General features: G+C 45.1%; 1 protein-coding gene across 1 annotated transcript in view; it reads right to left on the bottom strand.

The window, feature by feature from the left end:
* Nucleotides 1-819: 819 nt before the first annotated feature.
* The window catches only part of LOC115463328 (transient receptor potential cation channel subfamily M member 6-like), a 107,409-nt gene continuing 91,298 nt past the window's right edge, over nucleotides 820-16,930 (bottom strand). The window contains exons 16-18 of the mRNA XM_030193731.1: nucleotides 11,784-12,064; nucleotides 4,296-4,524; nucleotides 820-939 (exon numbers count right to left, since the gene is read on the bottom strand). Of these exons, the coding sequence (XP_030049591.1) occupies nucleotides 895-939; nucleotides 4,296-4,524; nucleotides 11,784-12,064 (555 nt within the window). The 3' untranslated portion in view covers nucleotides 820-894. The remainder of the gene's footprint in view (nucleotides 940-4,295; nucleotides 4,525-11,783; nucleotides 12,065-16,930) is intronic.

The raw sequence follows: 16,930 nt of genomic DNA, 5'->3' as shown, positions 1-16,930 counted from the left end.
AATAAATTCCAATAAATAAATGACAGTATAAATCACTCTGTCAGTTATATTCCATCTAAAAAACCTTTTATTATTTTTTGCTTATTTACTGCTTACAAAACATACTCCCTCAATATGTTAATACTTCACGCACAAAAGAGAAGAGCACAAAAGGCCTTTAAAAACAGGAGGGAACACAGTTTTTTCATTAAAATAATCCTTTAATGGTGAACTTTGATTGAAGAGAGATCCGACACGGGCCGGTGTTTCGGTGCTACCCGCACCTGCGTCAGGGGTCACACCAATGACAAAGGAGGCTTCAATAGACTAATTCTTTCCGAAATTTTGTATAATATATTCCTCCTCCGAATAAATTGGCGAAACCCACACAACAGCAGCGTAAGTCGTTAATGACAAAAACTGTGTTCCCTCCTGTTTTTTAAAGGCCTTTTGTGCTCTTCTCTTTTGTTTGGTCTTTTTGTACTTGGTTCCCTCTCTTTGTTACACAATACTTCACGCACGCTCATACACACTCGTACCCATTCTCATACCCTAAAACACTAATGGAGCAGCCTCACTAATACATAAACAATCTAACTGTTCGAAATCACCATGAACCTCAGCAAGGTGCTTATTTAAAAAGTCCATATCCCCGTTCACCACTGGATTGTGCACAGTTCTTTTGCCTCCATAGTTGTCACTGCTATAAAATGTGCTAGTGCTGGTATTCAAATTGTTTAATCTGCATTGTGAGAATAGTGAGTTTGTTCTGGCACAACAGCTTCATGCAGTTCCATACTAACCTGTGATGACTCATCTCTAGTGCTGGTGGGGCTCGGATCCACATAGAGTCGTGTAAATTGATGAAAATCTTGCAGCTGGGGGACATGAGACATTTCTGCCTTGCTCTTAAACTCAAGCATCAAGATGGCAGGAGGTTAGAAGAATGCAGAGGATGACCTTTAAATGAAACATGCATTGAAAGAGACCCATGAAACTCACTGATCTCTATTTAAACATGCACATGGAACAAGGGTACGATATTAACACCTATCTGCACTATTTCACTTCTTCAAGGCACACCTTCACTGTAAACCCTGAAACCTACAACTGTGCTAAAACCTGTTTTTCTCAGTTGTAAGAAGACTATACAAAAAGCAGTGTGGTACACTTCTAAGAAACAGAAAAGCTTACTGAAGCATGGAGAAACAGGTAATAACACGGACATTTTGCAATGATTATGGGTGTCAAACACAATACAAATAGTAACATAGTAGATGATGGCAGAGAAAGACCTGCACGGTCCATCCACTCTGCCCAACAAGATAACTCATATGTGCTACTTTTGTGTATTGCACAAACTGATTAGCAATCACAATCCTAAAGGGTTGTGTAAGGTGAAAGCTAACAATAGGAAAGCAGGAAAACCCTCAGAAACCTGCTTTCCTATTGTTAGCTTTTCACCTTACACAACCCTTTAGGATTGTGATTGGCTACTAATCAGTTTGTGCAGTATTAGATTACCTCATTGGGATTAACAGCTCATACTGTGTTCTGACATTAGCTACTTTTTGTGTATACCTGACCTTGATTAGTATCTGCCATTTTCACGGCACAGACCGTAGAAGTCTGCCCAGCACTAGCCCCGCCTCCCAACCACCAGCCCCGCCCCCACCACCGGCTCTGCCACCCAATCTCCGCTAAGCTTCTGAGGATCCATTCCTTCCGAACAGGATTCCTTTATGTTTATCCCATGCATTTTTGAATTCCATTACCGTTTTCATCTCCACCACCTCCCGCGGGAGGGCATTCCAAGCATCCACCACTCTCTCCGTGAAAAAATACTTCCTGACATTTTTCTTGAGTCTACCCCCCTTCAATCTCATTTCATGTCCTCTAGTTCTACCGCCTTCCCATCTCCGGAAAAGGTTCATTTGCGGATTAATACCTTTCAAATATTTGAACGTCTGTATCATATCACCCCTGTTTCTCCTTTCCTCCAGGGTATACATGTTCAGGTCAGCAAGTCTCTCCTCATACATCTTGTAACACAAATCCCATACCATTCTCGTAGCTTTTCTTTGCACCGCTTCAATTCTTTTTATATCCTTAGCAAGATACGGCCTCCACAACTGAACACAATACTTTAGGTGGGGCCTCACCTATGCGTGGTCCACACATGTGATTACTTTTTTATGTCTGTATGCTCATCTGTATTTTTAAAAGGTCTCTTCGCATGTACATACATAAAAAGCTTTAGAAAATGACGTCCTATGTGTATATACAGTGGTGGAAATAAGTATTTGATCCCTTGCTGATTTTGTAAGTTTGCCCACTGACAAAGACATGAGCAGCCCATAATTGAAGGGTAGGTTATTGGTAACAGTGAGAGATAGCACATCACAAATTAAATCCGGAAAATCACATTGTGGAAAGTATATGAATTTATTTGCATTCTGCAGAGGGAAATAAGTATTTGATCCCCCACCAACCAGTAAGAGATCTGGCCCCTACAGACCAGGTAGATGCTCCAAATCAACTCGTTACCTGCATGACAGACAGCTGTCGGCAATGGTCACCTGTATGAAAGACACCTGTCCACAGACTCAGTGAATCAGTCAGACTCTAACCTCTACAAAATGGCCAAGAGCAAGGAGCTGTCTAAGGATGTCAGGGACAAGATCATACACCTGCACAAGGCTGGAATGGGCTACAAACCATCAGTAAGACGCTGGGCGAGAAGGAGACAACTGTTGGTGCCATAGTAAGAAAATGGAAGAAATACAAAATGACTGTCAATCGACAAAGATCTGGGGCTCCACGCAAATTCTCACCTCGTGGGGTATCCTTGATCATGAGGAAGGTTAGAAATCAGCCTACAACTACAAGGGGGGAACTTGTCAATGATCTCAAGGCAGCTGGGACCACTGTCACCACGAAAACCATTGGTAACACATTACGACATAACGGATTGCAATCCTGCAGTGCCCGCAAGGTCCCCCTGCTCCGGAAGGCACATGTGACGGCCCGTCTGAAGTTTGCCAGTGAACACCTGGATGATGCCGAGAGTGATTGGGAGAAGGTGCTGTGGTCAGATGAGACAAAAATTGAGCTCTTTGGCATGAACTCAACTCGCCGTGTTTGGAGGAAGAGAAATGCTGCCTATGACCCAAAGAACACCGTCCCCACTGTCAAGCATGGAGGTGGAAATGTTATGTTTTGGGGGTGTTTCTCTGCTAAGGGCACAGGACTACTTCACCGCATCAATGGGAGAATGGATGGGGCCATGTACCGTACAATTCTGAGTGACAACCTCCTTCCCTCCGCCAGGGCCTTAAAAATGGGTCGTGGCTGGGTCTTCCAGCACGACAATGACCCAAAACATACAGCCAAGGCAACAAAGGAGTGGCTCAGGAAGAAGCACATTAGGGTCATGGAGTGGCCTAGCCAGTCACCAGACCTTAATCCCATTGAAAACTTATGGAGGGAGCTGAAGCTGCGAGTTGCCAAGCGACAGCCCAGAACTCTTAATGATTTAGAGATGATCTGCAAAGAGGAGTGGACCAAAATTCCTCCTGACATGTGTGCAAACCTCATCATCAACTACAGAAGACGTCTGACCGCTGTGCTTGCCAACAAGGGTTTTGCCACCAAGTATTAGGTCTTGTTTGCCAGAGGGATTAAATACTTATTTCCCTCTGCAGAATGCAAATAAATTCATATACTTTCCACAATGTGATTTTCCGGATTTAATTTGTGATGTGCTATCTCTCACTGTTACCAATAACCTACCCTTCAATTATGGGCTGCTCATGTCTTTGTCAGTGGGCAAACTTACAAAATCAGCAAGGGATCAAATACTTATTTCCACCACTGTACCTTATTCATTTCATTCATTTAAGTATTTTATATGCCACTCAGACCTAAGTGGTTTACAGTTTCATTTTACAGATACTGGGTCTTTCCCTAGTGGGCTCACAATCTAAGTAGTACATTGTACTACTGTTGCATCTGGGGCAATGGAGGATTAAGTGACTTGCCCAGGGTCACACTGAGCTGCTGAAAGCATTGAACCTGATTCCCCAGGATCTCAACCCACTGCCAACCATTAGGCAGCAGTTGGAATTGAACCCAGTTCCCCTGGTCTATAACCTGCTACACTAACCATTAGACCACTCCTCCTCCTTGTCTGACTGTGAGCACCCACCAGTCATTTCTCTCAAGTTAATCTATCCTACATAATAAGCAGCAAACGTGAGATCTGAGCACGGAACACCAGGTTTCAAAACTGAACATTGCCATGTGGTGCCACATACCTTAAGCCAGGAGTTCTTACGCATTTTTAGACGTCCCATCCACATGTCAGTCAATAACATCTGTGTGCACGTATGAGATACAAAGATGCGTAGCCCTGAGGACACGGCCAGCTTCAGGCAAGTCGAGTTACTCCAATTCTTTAGTTCATATGTTAGAAGTTTCATGGCCATCTGCTCGTTCTGTTTAAATGCATTCTCTAAAAGATCCAAGGCAAGCTGCCCAAATTCCCTATGGCAAAAATAAAACAAGTCAAGAATAGAACTTCTCACCTTTTAAAAAAACACAGGGCTGATATTCAGTGGAAGATAATAAGGTAGGAAAGGATCTTACCTGGTTATCTCCCACTGGATTTTCCCCTGGATTTTTAGCAGCACATAACCAGATACTGCTACTGAAGATCCATGGAGACCACCATGGCTCTATCCAGTTAGTGCAGGCTCGGTCCAGGAACAGAGTCCAGGTGAAGTCAGGAGTTACTCAGTGAGCAGTTCTCAGCCCACTAATCAGGTAAGTACCCAAATAAAGTTAAGTCAGCAAAAGGATATCCTAACTTATCCAGGCAAGTATCCGGGCATCTGTGTGAATATCAGCCAACACCCGAATAACTTCCAGCAGCCACCAAATTCTAGATATTCAGTGCCAGTGTCTAGATTAAGCCTGGGATTAAATATCCAGGTCATTTCTGTTCACAGCACTCGGCGCCTTTGAAATCACTGACCTCTGTGGGCTCAATATCAGCCCCATAGAAAGCAATGTGACAGGAGATACACAGACAAAATTATTGTTAGGAATCTACTTCAAAGCTTTTATGCTTTGTTTTACTTTTTTAGTTGTTTATTTAATTATAAAAACAGTAAACAAGAATAGCTCTAAACAGAAAAGATCAAATACAAACCACAATACTTGGTTAAGTACATGTGTTTTTTTCAATGCACCCACTCATTACAACAATATTACAAAGTGGTCCCCCTCCTCCTCCCCCCCCCCGTATAACAAATCACAAACAAGAAAAGGTCATTCTATGTAGCATACACCAGTGCCCCCCCCCCCCCCCCCCCAGGAACCCAAACACATGTCCCTCCTCCAAATAGAGCTTATTGAAATATCTCTGTCCTCCAAATTTAAAATCTTTGCCATCTCCTCTCAAAAAGGTGCACTCTATTATACTTAATTGCTGTCATACAGTACATCTCATACCACCCTACTCAACCTCTCCACCATTTCTCTCCAGTCTGGGCAAACTGGCTGTTTCCATCATGAGGCTAGAATCAGTTTCACTGCCACAATGCCCAGCTGAACAAGCATATCCTCCCCATTATCCAGCCCCATCACTGGTACACTCAAGACAACTATCTCCAGGGAGGGGTCAATATGCTTCTGTAAAATCTGAGATAATTGCAAAAACCTTCTCCCAATACTCTCGAAGCAATCCACATCTCTACCACATATGAAGGTAAGTCCCATGCATTCCACAACTCCTCCAACATTATTCTATCCCTCTCCTCAGCAATTTACAGTGTTTTACCAGGGTCAAATACCAGTGCATCAACACCTTCTACCCATTTTCCAAAATAACTGCTGCTATACCCAAAGATCTCATCCTAAACCAGATCACCTCCCAATCCGACCCTGTCAAAACCCTCCCCCAAATCCTCCTCTCAATCCCCCATATACTTACGTTTCACCTCCTTTTTAGTATTTAAGCATTGATATATCTGAGAAGTCACCCCTTTCTGTAGTTTTGGCCCTAAAAGATTTTCAAAATCAATCTTCCCCTTACAAAGATCCCTCAGGATCCTAGAACTTTGTAAATAATGTTTAGTGTGCAAATAAGGGAACAAGTACCTAGGCGCCAATCCACCATAGGAGCCCTGTAGCTCCCCAAAGTAAAAAGTAAGGGAATCCTGGAATTGTCCCACACACACTAAACCTTGGTTCTCCCAGTGATGGAAGATATCCTGTGCCTTCCCTGGGTCAAAATATTTATTAAAACGTATGGGAGTATACTATGAACATCATCTACCATCCAATAACTAGGATCTAGTCCCTTTCTAGCCCTCAAAGTGAGCTGGTGAAAAGGGCCTTCCATACCCTTTCAAACCCATTCCCCCCCCCCCCCCCCCCCCACAGCAAATGCATCAAAGGTATTTTCTTGCTATCACCTTATTCAAGATCCACCCATTGCTTTAACTGTTGTAATTAATAGTGCAGTTCTTCTATCTTCCTGTCCATAAGTTTCCTACGTGCCTCCTCTAAGTGCAATAATAGAACCCGCCTACCTGATTGATGTTTATGTGCCCTCTCTAGCCGCTGCACTGCATGACATATGTAGCAATAGCAATCAAATGGATCATCTAACAGGCTATCATTCAACCTCTAATATAGGAGGCCTTGAGTTGTAGCACCTTCCTGCAAGCCTACCCAAATAATAGCATGGTCTGGCCATTTAGTCAGCTCAATGCCCCTCTAGACATGTTAACAACCCCTTATAAAAAATAAATAAATCAATTTGTGAATAAGATTGTTGGACTGGGGAAAAATATGTGAAATCCTGTTCCACTGGATGCATCCACCTCCAGCCATTCATTACATTAAGGATTTCAACAAACATCTGCATCTCTGTCCTCTCTCTTCTACCATATACCATCTGTGGCCCCTCCCCCCTCCCCATATTGCCATCCTTGGGGTAAGTGTCAGATTAAAGTCATCTTCTAAGATAAGATGTCCTTCTTGCTATTGCAAAATAACAGAGAGCTGGTTTCGTAGAAAATCCCCCTGATTATCATTGGGCACATATAAATTTACCAATGTATACTTAACCCCATTCATCAGCACCACTACCAAAGAAAGCAACCCTGTGTATCCCTTTTTGCAGGAACCAGAGGTAGAGGCCCAAACAGCCTTTGGGAATCTTGGGTCAGACACATAACATTCATGTTTCTTCAGAAAATGGGTGTCCTGTAAAAAGCATATAGAACTCCGCACCCGATGTAATTCTCAAAACAACATTTTTTTCTTAAATGGTGAATTAAGACTTGCACATTATAGGTTAGTACTTTTAAGTTTGAGGTTTCCATCAAGACCCAAAGAACAGATAATATTCCCCACATATCTCAGTTCCCCTCCCTCCCCTCTCCCATTAACTCACCCCTCATCTCTTTCCCACACACTTCGATCCCCCACCCCAAAGCCACACACCCATGGGAAAATACAATGCCTCCCACCATATAACAAGGAAGTAACGCCGCGAGCAGTCCATTGGTAATGAAATCAGCTCCCATCACATTTCCCTCTCTCCAATCCTTGCTCTCTGAAATTCCCTCTCCCCCCTCCCCCACACCAACTACTTTACTCCCCAGTTCCCACCATTTTTGCCTTCTCATCCTCAGTAACCCCCACCCACTACCACACATTCAACAATCACAATCACACATTGCTCCATTTATACAGTGTCCATTGGCAGTATCCCACAAATAAAAGTTACTTAGGTTGGCAACCATAGATCACCTGTCCCCTTCGACCAGAACCAGAGGCAGCTTCCAATTTTCCTCCACAGCCCAGCTTCTTATCAAATTTTTGCCACTGAAACCCCGCCAACCTCTAGCAAACATCTAGGCATTCTGTAGTCTTGTCCACCCTCAGGGGAACTTTTACACCTTCTAGTTGTAATAAATACTAAGCTTTACTAACAATGGCCACTTGCTTATGAAGTCCATTATTTGTAACCACCAGTCCAAATGGGAAAGTCCACTTATATTCCCACTTGGCTTGGGCCAGTTCTCTAGTAACATCATGGAATTCCTTGAGGTTCTGTAGCATACTGAGGGCCAAGTCTTGGTAAAGTTCCACTTTGAAGCCATACCATTGCATGGGACCCTTTCACTGGCTTTAAGCAGCAACTGTTCTTTACCTATAAATCTGTGGAAGAAAATGATAAGACCAAAAATAATATAATGCCTCTGTATTGCTCCATGGTGCAACCTCACCATGAGTATTGTGTTCAGTTCTGGTCACTATATCGCAAAAAAGACAAAGTGGAATTAGAAAAGGTTCAAAGAAGAGCAACCAAAATGATAGAGGGGATGGAACTGTTCCAGTATAAGGAAAGGCTAAAGAAGTTATGGCTCTTCATCTTGAAAAAGAGACGTCTGAGGGGGGATATGATTGAGGTCTACAAAATCCTGAGTGGTGTGGAGAAGTGGTAGGGTTACCATATATCCGGTTTTACCCAAACATGTGCTCATTTTGAGGACACTGTGGGACGTCCAGGCGGATTTTTCCAGCCTGCCTGTTTATCCAGGTTTGCGGACAAACGGGCAGGCTGGAATTGGATGTCCCACAGTGTCTCAAAAAGAGGACAAGTAAGCCTCCTGCTTGGCACCACTTCAAAATGGCTGCCGAGACTTTAAGCGGCGGGCTTCCTGAAGTCTTGCTAGGTCACCGCTTGAAGTGTCGGCAGCCATTTTGAAGCAGTGCCAGCAGCAGCATCGGAAAGAATGAGCTCCTTTCCTGCCCTGAAGAGGCCACTAGACCACCAGAGTACAAGTCGATAAAGTAAGGTAGGGGAGGGGAGGGGAGGGGATGTGGAATGTGGGTAAAGGGTAGAACGGTGAGGGAGCTGTAAAAAAGGTGGGTGGAGGGAGGCTGGAAAAAGTTTGGGGGGAGGGAAATATATAGAAGGGGATGGCTTTCTTTTGGGGGGTCAAGTCAAGGTGACTGTGGTGTGAGGGTGGGGAGGGGTGGGGAGGGGTGTGGCTATTGGTGTCCTCTTTTTTGTCAAGGCAAAAATGGTAACCCTAAGTGGGTGGAGTTGAATCGATTTTTCACTTCAAAAAGTACAAAGACCAGAGGACACTCAAAGAAACTGTATGGAAATACTTTTAACACAATTAGGTGGAAACATTTTTTTCACTCAAAGAATAGTTAAGCTCTGGAACTCGTTGCTAGAGGAAGTGGTAATGGTGGTTAGTGTATCTGGGTTTTAAAAAGGTTTGGAAAAGTTCCTGGTTACTGAGATGGACATGGGGGGAGCCACTGCTTGCCCTGGGATTGGTAGCATGATATGGTACTACTAATTGGGTTTCTGCCAGGTACATGTGAGCTGGAGTAGCCAATGCTGGAATTAGGAAACTGGGCTAATTGGACCATTGGTCTGACCCAGTTTGGCTATTCTTATGTTCTTATGTCATGTGGTTTATCCATAATTTGGGGTCCTAGGGATCTATGCACTCATTTTATCAGTAGGGACAGAGACTCGTCTTGAAGAAGCCAAGCAGAAAACTTCTTCACTAACTCTATCATGTCCATAAACTCTGCAGTTTCAGGCACCAAGTTCTGTTATGCCTCCTAGAGTGCCTCAATTCCCCGTTGCACCTCTGCCACTGTATCCTCATAACCATCCAAGCGAGCTTTTACTCCATCTATATGCACTCCCATATCAGCAAAAACCGATCTCAGCTCCTGCCCTGCATCCTTTGTCTGCATTTTCAGAGTTATCTCAGCTTTAATTTCCTCCATCAACGCTTGTAAGCTTGTTTTAATGACTCCTACTGAAGATAGCATCATTGTCGCTTCCGACCACTCAAGGACTGGACTTCTCTCCACGTGTGATGTGTCCCAGGTCTCCTCTTCAGTCAAGGCTGCACCATGTAGGCCTCTATTCATTACACGGTCTTTCCCACCGTCACATTTCTTCTTTGTCACCATATCACACCACCTCCATATCGCTAAAGGATTGACAACCAATGAGGGGTAGAATACTCTTTCTAACTGCTTTTCAGAGGGAATACATTTGGGCTCACGACAGAGCGCCTACTCTAGGCATCCATCTATCTCAGTGATGTCACTTCCTCTACCCAAAGCTTTTATGTTTTTAATATATTTCTTCTTAATGTATGTACTTGGCATTGGGTTAAAATAGAATCAATGTCTTAGTGAGTCAAATGTTTTAATATGTATTCGTTAAGTTGTTTATTCATGTATTTTATTGCATTGATTTTATTATCAAGTTGTAACCAGCCCAAACTAAAGTCCAGGCTGGACATGTATATTTTCACCTAATGTTAAGTTACAACATATAATTTCCTCATTTTACAGTCTTTTTCTTATTAATTTCCGCAAATTTTCTTTAGCCACAAAAGGAGTCTTGAAGAAGATTATTGGAAGTATGCTTACTGATCAAATACGGACAAAATTTTGGTTTACGAGGTCCAAGAACTTCACTTTCTGCCTCTATTGCTCAATCTTTATTTTTCCTCTATCATTCTCTATAGACCCCAATTAAATCCTGGAAGAGTGGTCCAACTAATAACAATTTATGTTGGTCCACTTTTAAGTCACCTGGCACTCTCCTACATATGATATATGAATGTCCCAATTTACAGACTTTCTGGCCTGAAACAGGATATCATATCACTATTCTCCATATTGTAGATGATCTGTCAAAACAGTTATATAGAAATCCTTAGCAATTTTTTCCCCTTTATCAGATGCAGACAAACATCTATTTGATTTCCTAATTTCTACAGCCTTAAAATTAATACTCAATCAATGGAAAGCCAATTCTAATTTGAGTATGACTATTTGGTGGAAGTGAGTAATATTATTTAGCAAATATGAGTGCATATTGGAACAGTGGCGTTCTGTGGTGCCACCCGGGGCGGATCGCTGCTGTGTGCACACACCCCCCCCCCCCCGGCTGCAGGGCAACACGACACCCCCCCCGGCTTGACACGGAGAGACGGCACACACCCCCTCCCCCCCAACCCAGTCCCCACCTGTCTACCAGCTCTGTGCACCCGGCACCTCGCGCGACTCTACAGTACTGTAAAAGAAGAAAATTGCCTCGTCAGCCCTTCCCTCACTGTGTCCCACCCTCTGATGTAACATTCTATTTCCTCGAGGGCGGGACAGAGAGTGAGGGAAGGCCCGACGAGGTGATTTTCTTCTCTTACAGCAGCGCAGACGCGAGGCGCCGCACCACACAGCTGCCGGGTGGATGGAGCTGGTAGGGACTCGCCATCAGAGCACCCCCGCCCGTTGACACCCGGGGCGGACCACCCCACCGCCCCGCCCTTGCTACGCCACTGTATTGGAATACAAATATCTATTACACAGTTCTTTCATATGTAAATAGAAAAAAACTGGATGATATAATGACCTTGATTACTATGCCATACTTTGTATTGTTATTTGAATACAATTGTTATTTGAATATTTTTACTGCTGTAATTGTCTATGGCTCATGTTTGACTTATTCTTGTTGTATACCGCCTTGAATGAATTCCTTCAAAAGGGCGGTAAATAAATCCTAGTAAATAAATTTAAAAAATAACTCTCACTGTTATTTGTAAGTTTGCTGAAACATCACATATCTTATTGTTCGTATCTTTGTTTATTTATCTCAAATACCAACAAAAAGATTTGAACTATACAACCCACCTCAAATTAAATTAGATTATTAACTGAAATGAAGGGAGGACACTTACTTTGAATACTTTTTCAGTTCCTCTGAAGTGTCATCCACCATGTTGCTCTCCTTTGCTTCACGTGCCATTGCCCGGTACAGTTTGCAGGCCACTAGGGCTTTAGCCATGGCCTCCTCTCCATGCTGCCAGAAGAACAGGGCCATCTTTTGTCTTTTCATCAACACTGCCCAGACCAGTAAGTCATTATATGGGTAGACAAAGCCGGTCAGTTCATGCTCTTCTGGAGATGGCAACTCCTCCTTGGATTTCTTCTTGACCTTCTGCAGGGAAACTGTTTTTTCCTGCAGAGAGATAAAGTCAGCGTGAAACAAGGAATCTCTTTTGTAAGTAGCTATAAGCAAAAATACTTTTTCAATAATTCAGGGCCCTGCGTGACTGCTGAAATGTGCAATTCTGCATCTCTAATGCACTATAGTTCCCTCACAACCTGAACAAGGAAGTTTAGTTAGCTACTTATTTATTTGATATACCGCAATTCAGACATAGCCACAACAGCATTGTGGTATACAACAGTTAATGACTGCAGGGGCTGCAGGAAGTGAGTGGAAAACTACAAAAAGTACAAGGAGCCTTCAAGAATGGTGGCGTCAACTCAATTTTCAAAAATTGAGTTGATGCCCCCACTCTTGAAGGCTCTTTGTTCTTTTTTTTGTTTTGTTTTTTATTAAAGCGTAAAGAAAAAGAATGCAGTCATTACATCATCAAAATCAGTACAGCAAACAATAAGAGATTATTAAGAAGGGTATGGAGTCCAGGTGTGCGGATGTTATAATGCCGTTGTATCGCTCCATGGTGCGACCGCACCTGGAGTATTGTGTTCAGTACTGGTCTCCGTATCTCAAAAAAGATATAGTAGAATTGGAAAAGGTACAGCGAAGGGCGACGAAAATGATAGTGGGGATGGGACGACTTTCCTATGAAGAGAGGCTGAGAAGGCTAGGGCTTTTCAGCTTGGAGAAGAGACGGCTGAGGGGAGATATGATAGAAGTGTATAAAATAATGAGTGGAATGGATCGGGTGGATGTGAAGCGACTGTTCACGCTATCCAAAAATACTAGGACTAGAGGGCATGAGTTGAAGCTACAGTGTGGTAAATTTAAAACGAATCGGAGAAAATTTTTCTTCACCCAACGTGTAATTAGACTCTGGAATTCATTGCCGGAGAACGTGGTACGGGCGGTTAGCTTGACGGAGTTTAAAAAGGGGTTAGATAGATTCCTAAAGGACAAGTCCATAGACCGCTATTAAATGGACTGGAAAAATTCCTCATTTTTAGGTATAACTTGTCTGGAATGTTTTTACGTTTGGGGAGCGTGCCAGGTGCCCTTGACCTGGATTGGCCACTGTCGGTGACAGGATGCTGGGCTAGATGGACCTTTGGTCTTTCCCAGTATGGCACTACTTATGTACTTATGTACTTATGTAATCAACAGAAACCCCCCAACACCTCCCAGAACCCTTCCCCTCCCTGGTATGCAGGTACCAGTTAAGAACTAGATCCCAAAAGGAAATGTGGATCTCCATGTTTCATAAACATGTCAGACTTTAGAAAAAGCAACTATGCGTCCACGCCTCAATGCAGTCAGCTTGGACATTTGAAAAACAAAGTCCAACTTTTGAAGAACTCGAGACATAGATTGTGCCAATGACAATTTTCCAGCCATAAACACCTGTGTTGCCAGTTTATGGTGTTCCACTGTATCCTCCGGAGGTTTAATGTGTAAAAGGCAACACTCTGCCCAGTGAGGGTAAGGGGCGTGTAAAAGTTGACAGATTAAATCCAAGAGAGAGGTCCAGTAAAGCTGTGCCTTCGGACAAATCCACCAAATATGAAAAAAATGTACCATGAGACAGTGTTTAGTAGAGGAATTAAGCCCACGAATGTTCAAGGTCACACATAAAAGAGTTGTCATACCAAATTCTGTAGAAACAGCATACCTAGACTCAACCATGAACTACTCCCACTTAAAATAGGAACCCATGAGAGAACCACCCACTCCTTATTAACAGAGGAAATCCTAGAAAAGAAGGAAGTGATAATAGTCCTGCATTCCCAATATACACCCAACCACTCCAACCCCCACCCCCCACCCAAACCACCCCTTTGAAACCAAAATAGCATGTCAACAAAACAGTGTTGGCACGCAATGATAGGAGGGAAGTGAACCCCGCCACAGCAAATGAAAACAGCTCCTTCTGTAGCTCTCTCTAGTGATCCCGGGCAATGCAACAGTATACGCAAATAACAAGGTTGTCAATTCAGGTTTTTAAATTTTGAGACAGCTTCCTCTGAGAAAGTTGGCGTTGTAGACAACCCTTTCCCTGGGATATAGTGAATGATACATACCTGTAGCAGGTGTTCTCCGAGGACAGCAGGCTGATTGTTCTCACGACTGGGTGACGTCCGCGGCAGCCCCCACCAACCGGAAAAAAGCTTCGCGGGACGGTCGGCACGCAGGGCACGCCCACCGCGCATGCGCGGCCGTCTTCCCGCCCGTGCGCGACCGCTCCCGCCAGTTGAATGACTAGCAAAAGATGAAACACACAACTCCAAAGGGGAGGAGGGAGGGTAGGTGAGAACAATCAGCCTGCTGTCCTCGGAGAACACCTGCTACAGGTATGTATCATTCACTTTCTCCGAGGACAAGCAGGCTGCTTGTTCTCACGACTGGGGTATCCCTAGCTTTCAGGCTCACTCAAAACAAGAACCCAGGTCAATTGAACCTCGCAACGGCGAGGGTACAATAGAAATTGACCTACGAAGAACAACTAACTGAGAGTGCAGCCTGACCAGAATAAATTCGGGTCCTGGAGGGTGGAGTTGGATTTACACCCCAAACAGATTCTGCAGCACCGACTGCCCGAACCGACTGTCGCGTCGGGTATCCTGCTGGAGGCAGTAATGTGATGTGAATGTGTGGACAGATGACCACGTCGCAGCCTTGCAAATCTCTTCAATAGTGGCTGACTTCAAGTGGGCCACTGACGCTGCCATGGCTCTAACACTATGAGCCGTGACATGACCCTCAAGAGCCAGCCCAGCCTGGGCGTAAGTGAAGGAAATGCAATCTGCTAGCCAATTGGAGATGGTGCGTTTCCCGACAGCGACCCCTAGCCTGTTAGGGTCGAAAGAAACAAACAATTGGGCGGACTGTCTGTGGGGCTGTGTCCGCTCCAAGTAGAAGGCCAATGCTCTCTTGCAGTCCAATGTGTGCAACTGACGTTCAGCAGGGCGGGTATGCGGCCTGGGGAAGAATGTTGGCAAGACAATTGACTGGTTAAGATGGAACTCCGACACCACCTTCGGCAGGAACTTTGGGTGGGTGCGGAGCACTACTCTGTTGTGATGAAATTTGGTATACGGAGCATGAGCTACCAGGGCTTGAAGCTCACTGACCCTACGAGCTGAAGTAACTGCCACCAAGAAAATGACCTTCCAGGTCAAGTACTTCAGATGGCAGGAATTCAGTGGCTCAAAAGGAGGTTTCATCAGCTGGGTGAGGACGACGTTGAGATCCCATGACACTGTGGGAGGCTTGATAGGGGGCTTTGACAAAAGCAAGCCTCGCATGAATCGAACGACTAAGGGCTCTCCAGAGATGGCTTTACCTTCCACACGATAATGGTAAGCACTAATCGCACTAAGGTGATTCCTTACTGAGTTGGTCTTGAGGCCAGACTCTGATAAGTGCAGAAGGTATTCAAGCAGGTTCTGTGCAGGGCAAGAACGAGGTTCTAGGGCCTTGCTCTCACACCAAACGACAAACCTCCTCCACTTGAAAAAGTAACTCTTTTTAGTGGAATCCTTCCTAGAGGCAAGCAAGACCCGGGAGACACCCTCAGACAGACCCAACGCAGCGAAGTCTACGCCCTCAACATCCAGGCCGTGAGAGCCAGGGATTGAAGGTTGGGGTGCAGCAACGCTCCGTCGTTCTGCGAAATGAGAGTCGGAAAACACTCCAATCTCCACGGTTCTTCTGAGGACAACTCCAGAAGAAGAGGGAACCAGATCTGACGGGGCCAAAAGGGCGCTATCAGAATCATGGTGCCGCGGTCTTGCTTGAGCTTCAGTAAGGTCTTCCCCACCAAAGGTATGGGAGGATAAGCATACAGGAGGCCGGTCCCCCAATGAAGGAGAAAGGCATCTGACGCTAGCCTGCCGTGTGTCTGAAGTCTGGAATAGAACAGAGGCAGCTTGTGGTTGGTCTGAGAGGCGAAAAGATCCACCGAGGGGGTGCCCCACTCTCGGAAGATCTTGCGTACCACTCTGGAATGGAGCGACCACTCGTGCGGTTGCATGACTCTGCTCAGTCTGTCGGCCAGACTGTTGTTTACGCCTGCCAGGTACGTGGCTTGGAGGAGCATGCCAAAGTGGCACGCCCAACGCCACAGCCCGACGGCTTCCTGACACAGGTGGCGAGATCCGGTGCCCCCCTGCTTGTTGACGTAATACATTGCAACCTGATTGTCTGTCCGAATTTGGATAATTTGGCAGGACAGCCGATCTCTGAAAGCCTTCAGCGCGTTCCAGATCGCTCGGAGCTCCAGGAGGTTGATCTGCAGATCCTTTTCCTGGAGGGACCACAGACCCTGGGTGTGAAGCCCATCGACATGAGCTCCCCAACCCAGGCGAGATGCATCCGTCGTCAGCACCTTTGTGGGCTGCGGAATTTGGAATGGACGCCCCAGGGTCAAATTGTTCCGGATGGTCCACCAGAGCAGTGAAGTGCGGCAACTGGTGGAGAGGCGGATGACATCTTCTAGATTCCCGGTGGCTTGGAACCACTGGGAAGCTAGGGTCCATTGAGCAGATCTCATGTGAAGACGAGCCATGGGAGTCACATGAACTGTGGAGGCCATATGACCCAGAAGTCTCAACATCTGCCGAGCTGTGACCTGCTGAGACGCTCTGGTCTGCGAAGCGAGGGACAGGAGGTTGTTGGCCCTCGCTTCGGGAAGGAAGGCCTGAGCCGTCTGGGTATTCAGCAGAGCTCCTATGAATTCCAGAGACTGGGTTGGCTGGAGATGGGACTTTGGGTAATTTATCACAAACCCCAGCAGCTCCAGGAGTTGAGTAGTGCACTGCATGGACCGGAGGGCTCCTGCCTCCGAGGTGTTCTTGACCAGCCAATCGTCGAGATATGGGA

Source organism: Microcaecilia unicolor, chromosome 2 (genome assembly GCF_901765095.1).
Source record: "Microcaecilia unicolor chromosome 2, aMicUni1.1, whole genome shotgun sequence".
In the NCBI taxonomy this organism is placed as follows: Eukaryota; Metazoa; Chordata; class Amphibia; order Gymnophiona; family Siphonopidae; genus Microcaecilia; species Microcaecilia unicolor.
Note: the sequence above shows the minus strand (reverse complement) of the source record. Positions and strands in the feature narration are given on the sequence as shown.